The sequence below is a fragment of the Ursus maritimus genome, unplaced genomic scaffold, assembly GCF_017311325.1.
Source record: "Ursus maritimus isolate PB19 unplaced genomic scaffold, ASM1731132v1 scaffold_11, whole genome shotgun sequence".
Classification (NCBI taxonomy): Eukaryota; Metazoa; Chordata; class Mammalia; order Carnivora; family Ursidae; genus Ursus; species Ursus maritimus.
In genome coordinates, this window is record NW_024423453.1 from 15,433,718 (window position 1) to 15,439,724 (window position 6,007).

Below are 6,007 nucleotides of genomic sequence, written 5' to 3' on the forward strand. Positions count from 1 at the left end.
AAATAAAACCTTCTGGACAACTTAGCAGGTTTTAAATAATTGTCACTTCAGTAAAGTGGAAAAGTTGATGAGGAATGAAAAAACATTTTCATAGTGTGTACAAAGGGCTGAAAGATTCTCAGGATCATCACAACTGATAAGTAAGCACAGATTTATTCCAGATATGCTTAGATTATGCTCAAGTCACCTAACTGATCCAGTTCCTTAGGAAAAATGAATGCTCAAACTTTTATCTGTTTTCCTAAAACTATTTTTTCATTTCAGGAGAAGCCTTCCCAGTTCCCTTCTATAGTAAATCAAATTAATTCTTTCTGATATCATGAAGTCAAATCAAATTTGACTTACAAACAAATTTTCCAAATCCATTTATTAGTTCTTATTCTTACTGTGCTGACAGCTGGCATCATTAATACTTTAACAAAACCACTTAAAATTAGCCAAATATCTAAGATAGTTACATGTACAAAAGATATACAAATTAAAACCATTTAAAAAGTAATAGATACCATAATTTGTACTTGACCATAACTCTATTCAGAAATGATTGTAAAATTAAAACCTTACAAAAAAACTGTACACCATATACTTTGAGTGATTTACATCTTAGAAAACAATGGCAGTCTTTCACTGTTACACATTTAGTGTCTCTGGTGGGTTGAGGAGAGAAACACCATGATACCTGTAAGTAGGAAAAAAACTCAGTAAATATTCATTGGGTAAAGGAGATCATGGAATGATACATATAACTAGGAACTCAGAAATGCTACTTCTATTCTGACTGAGTTAATGATTATAGAATCATTGGGCCACAAAATATGCATGCATGCATGCCCCGTTCCTCTCCCCTCTTCTCCCTCAAATGCAGGACGTAAAGCATAAATACAACCTACTCAAAACACCTGGCCTGCTAAGAGGAGGCTGTGCCTGTTTTGTGAATCCTTTGATAAAGTTAAAATGTCAAGGATCTCAATCCAGTGGTAGCCTGGAAAAGCAAGCTTCTCTAATATCTGTTCACGTTAATTCTTACTTTGAACTTTTGTACTTTTCTCTTATTGACTGTTGTGCGTGCTGTGGTGCTCTGAGGTAGGTCTGGTGAAGGTCCATGAGACAAGGCTTAAGACTTTCCAAGGTATATCCAGTCTTTTGAACTAAAGATTCAGGCTGCAGAGAAGGGAGTAGAGAACCACTGAATTTTATTTTTAGCAAGACACTAAACACAATGAGTCAGTATTGGCATTAAACTTGAGTTTTGTTAAATTTCAAGACTAACAATTCCAACTAACAAATCTTCCAGATTTCTCAAGCCATTATTCCATCTATTATGCTGACTTTGATCAATTTGTACCACTTTCCCTGCCAGCAGTGGGTCCTATGGCCCTAATTCTTTACACACACTTTTCAAACCCAAGTAATAGCGAAGCTTTCTACCTAACAAGCAAACATATGTTACTAAACAGGTAAGACGCTTTAAACAGCATGGATTTTTTGAACAGTTTTTCCAGGTAGGTACCTCTATATTAGCAACACTTGTATAGGACAGTTATTTAACAGATCTGGCACAAATCTTTAAGTTGCAAGGCAGATGTGTGAGGACACGGTGATACATACCCAGCTCTGTCCTGTGACTGTGTAGAGTGCTAAATGAAAAGCCGCTGCAGCAATAACTGATGGCAGATACTTCAGGTAGGGGTCAGCATCTATCAGACTTAATTCTCCCAAAAACTGGAATGAAAAAGCAAATATACTTTATGATCACAAGAGCTCTAGAATTCAAGCCTCAAATTTTTGCCTTCTGCCCTAATATTTTTCTGTCTTTAAGACTGGCTCTATGGCGGGGCATCTGGGTGGCTCAGTTAAGCGTCTGCCTTCAGCTCAGGTCATGATCCCAGGGTTCTGGGGTCAAGCCCCACGTTGGGCTCCCTGCTCAGTGGGGAGTCTGCTTCTCCCTCTCACTCTCCCTCTGTGCTCTCTAAAATAAATAAAATATTTAGAAGACTGGCTCTATGACAACCAAAGAAAAAAAACTCCCATAGCCTTATCTATCCTCATCCTGTACTTTTCCTCTTTTAATAATTTGTAAAACAACTCTTCTGGCTACCATTTCCTAAGACTTCATCCTCCTGCCACTATTCTTAGTACATTCCCAGTTCATGTTACCTTTTGCCAATGGTAGGCTCTCTTTATACTGCAACACTAATTTGTCCCTGAAACACTAAATTCCTTGACCACAGCTATATAATTAAACTGTGTGACCTAAGAATCTTCATTCAACAAAATGAAAAGAACTTACCATTGCTAAACTTTCAACTTTGCAGTTGGCAGACTGCTGGTGCAGAAAGTATTGGGTAAGAAACTGATTTACTGTTGGTGCAGCTAGGTCAAAAGCAAGCACTTTCAAAACTAGGTGCTCCATTCTCAGGACCTGTTTCTTGGTATAGGTATCATCTGTAATGTACACAAACTCTGCTACTTCTGGGGGGTATATTTCTTCAAACTTTCTACAATGAAAAAAGTTTTAAGTAATCAGTCCTTCCAAAAAGTGAAGCAAGCTGTTTATCTAATTCTGAAATCCCTTTAGCAGAATACATGAAATGAGTCCAAAACCTATACTCCACCAATTGCCTGTTTCCCCTGATACTTGACCATTTCCAGCAGAGCTAGATAAATGCTAACTAAAAGACCCAAATGCATCTAGGACTTGGGATTTTGTCCCAATGCAGTCAAAGGATATAAGAGGCAAGAGAGTTCCCAAGATGGGTACAATGTCAGAGTTCACCAAGTAACTGGAAATTTAGGAAATTCTTAGAAAAATAAACATTTTTAGTTTTTTAATTTATTTAATTTCCATGGGAGAAGATATGATTTTATGCCAGAAAGCACTTTTTGATGGAAGGAACCACACTCTTTAAACTTGGTAATCTAGTCCTAGTGTATTAAAATGTAGCCAGTCTCCCATCTTCATTCAAGAAGGTACCCTGGAATTTAGAACTGGGAAAATTAATGTCCTAAATTAGTTTCACACAGTTTCATACTGCTACCCCTAAAAGTAGTCACTGCTTTCTGCCTTGTGGATATATTAAAATGTCACAATGTTAAAAATCACTTCTTCCCTACACAGAAAGGTATCATTTTTAATCCAACAGACCAAGTTGGACTTACGAGGCCAACAGCATAGCAGCAGTGCCCACAAGCTGAAGTTTTCCTCTCAACACAGACATCGATGAAAGGAACCTATCAATGTAGTTCACAGCCAAGTGCAGGGTCTCATTCTGTAGTTTATATTCTTCTCCTACTTCAACTAACCAGTCCACAAGGATAGCCCTCATACTGTTAGTGATGTCTGGCTGTTTCTTCATGTAACCCACTTTAGGCTTACATTTAACCTGTTGAGAAAGTTACTTAGTATAATGTTAAAATTGCAATTAGATTATTCTACCATTAACAAAGATGGTACATACTAGAAACATAACATTAGAATAATTCACTAGCAGTTAAAGAACTTAAAAACATTCTCTCAGTTTCGTTTTGCCATAATGAATAAACAACAATATAAAAACTGGATTCCAAGAGCTCTTACCTCCATTTCCCTAAGGTATGTGTGAATGTCCTCATGGTAGTCTGGGACTTCATTGACACTCAATGGCTTTTCATCTTCTAATACAATTGATATGTCCATAGTATGTGGTGACTCTGGGAGAATATAAAAGTATAAGTTCATCGTTTAATTTTCTAATTCATTTAATAGCCAAAACTGATTGCCCTTGTAAGGTGTCCCATACAAAAGCATTTCATCTAACTAAAAAGGGCTTCTCATGACAAAGTACAAAGAATATTTCGCTCTGGTTTTAGTACCTCTGCCCACTAGGTTTTGTTTTTTTAATAATTTATTTATTTTTATTAACATATAATGTATTATTTGTTTCAGGGGTACAGGTCTGTGATTCAGTCTTACACAATTCTGAGCGCTCACCATTGCACATACCCTCCCCCAATGTCCATCACCACTTGGTTTTAATCAACAGGAGAAAATACTGATAGGCCACTTTAAAAGGAAAGTGCATTTGAAGATGTATTATGTTAAAGTATCATTCATATTCCATGAGAAAGAAGAGCAGATGGCACAGTGATCCTATGAAGACAGAGTTAAAATCCAAGTTTTGTGATATTATGTAGTATTTACCCGATGAGAGTTTGTAGACCCCAAAGTCCGATAAATTCAAAGTACAATGTAGCAATAACTAGAAGGAGGACTAATGTGTCAATGAAAATTAGGTTTGTTATGAGCAGTTCAAACAAATTAGCACTACAATCAACAAGTGTTTCGTGTTTTGTAATTTTAAATTACCTTTTGAGGCAAAGAATATATTTCATTACTCTTTTCACTTCAAGGTTCATTTTGGGGTTAAAACTTTTTACAAATGTTCAATAAAAATACAAAACTACTTTTTTTCCAAAGGATTTTTCTGCTACTCCCAGGCCACTTCTCACAATAGAACTAAAACCTAAATGAGATTGAACTTAATGAGTTGTCAGTGACTTGACAGACCTATGGTAAAGCAGTTGCACAGACCGTTGGCAGAGCTGTCTTTACAGCATCTACTTTATTCTATAGGTGGTTAACTGCAAACAGCCATGATTCAACTCTTGACTCACAGGACAGTGTCCCTCTCTGGTATCAGACCAGATTTACAGAAAATTTTAAAGCCGTAAGAGATGTTAGATACACAATATTGAAAGTTGTATCCTATTCAAATACTCCCTGAAGTGGTATGCACAGAGTGAGTTTTATCAGTACAACTGAAATCTATTCTCCCAAGCAAGCAAAGTGTTTGAGATCTATTAAACTGATCTGATCAGCAGTATACGGGAAGGGAGGAGCACCCAATTAGGATTTATAGGTCACTAGGTCAACGTATTAGCTGTGAGATCTGAAATAAGTCACACACTTTCTAAACTTTGTTACATTAAATCAGTTTCATTATGTAATAAGGATCAGGTAAGATAATGTCTTAAAATGCAAAATATCATTAATTCAGCCTATTTAATAATTATGGTTACATTGATTTAATACAGATGTTCTTTAAAACTTACCAAAACTACCATCCATTGGATAATCAAGAGGTACCAGTGGTTTTCTTGGTCCAGGTAAAGTAATAGCTGAATTAAAAGCCAGGACATTTTCATGCTCTGTGTTTTTAGATTCAGCTGGCCTCTTCTGAGTCTCTTCTTCTGCTTCATCCACATGAATGGTAAATGCAGGCTGTTTACTGTTTGCTTTCCAGGGAGGAACAGTGACATGTTCATCATTTATAGGAAGATCCTTAAGAGGTGCAACCTAAAAAGAAATGAATATCTTTGAGCCTATTAAATGGAGTTTGCTTTCTTTGCCTTATGGGTCTCAGTTTCTGCTTTCACTCCCAAATACTCTCAGGAAATTAAACTATCTGGGACGAAATCCAGGCAGTAAAGTTTGAGTGGCTGAAGAAAGTGATGTTCAAATTAGTTACAGGCATTTCTACGTAAGTTATAGAAAGAATCACACTAAGTGAAATAATGTAAAACTAATCAGGGCTACAAGATGAGTGGAGTGGTAGGCTGAAAAATGACAAGTTTAGGAGAGCCGGCAAAGAGGTGTAGGTTCACCACTTTCGCCCCAGGGTGGAGCAACAGAGCAAATCCGGTAAAATGGCGGAATTTACTAAAAGCAAAGTATTTTTTATACCCTTTCCTAAAATAGAAGTAATCTTAACCATATGGAAGGCAGGAAGGGGGTCCTGATCCTAGGGCAATGCCTAGGGTTTAAAGCTCGAGAAAAGGGCGGACTTTCGTAGGGCTGGGTTTGACCTCACTATCGAAAAATACCCCCAATAAAGAGCCGACAAGCAGCAAAACACAGCGCTGGCGGAGAGAGCAATGGGAGAGAAGCTGTTAAGTGGCATCCCACAGGCCAGAAAACTAGGGATCAAGGGGACTCCAGACCCAGGCCTCCCTTTAAAAAAATCGGAAG

At 37.3% G+C, this 6,007-nt stretch overlaps 1 protein-coding gene across 1 annotated transcript in view; it reads right to left on the reverse strand.

The window, feature by feature from the left end:
• Positions 1 to 358: 358 nt before the first annotated feature.
• CCNA2 (cyclin A2) overlaps positions 359 to 6,007 on the reverse strand; it is a 6,211-nt gene continuing 562 nt past the window's right edge. The window contains exons 2-8 of the mRNA XM_008689483.2: positions 5,092 to 5,335; positions 3,578 to 3,690; positions 3,160 to 3,383; positions 2,291 to 2,498; positions 1,609 to 1,722; positions 1,028 to 1,161; positions 359 to 679 (exon numbers count right to left, since the gene is read on the reverse strand). Coding sequence (XP_008687705.2) covers positions 631 to 679; positions 1,028 to 1,161; positions 1,609 to 1,722; positions 2,291 to 2,498; positions 3,160 to 3,383; positions 3,578 to 3,690; positions 5,092 to 5,335 — 1,086 coding nt within the window. The 3' untranslated portion in view covers positions 359 to 630. The remainder of the gene's footprint in view (positions 680 to 1,027; positions 1,162 to 1,608; positions 1,723 to 2,290; positions 2,499 to 3,159; positions 3,384 to 3,577; positions 3,691 to 5,091; positions 5,336 to 6,007) is intronic.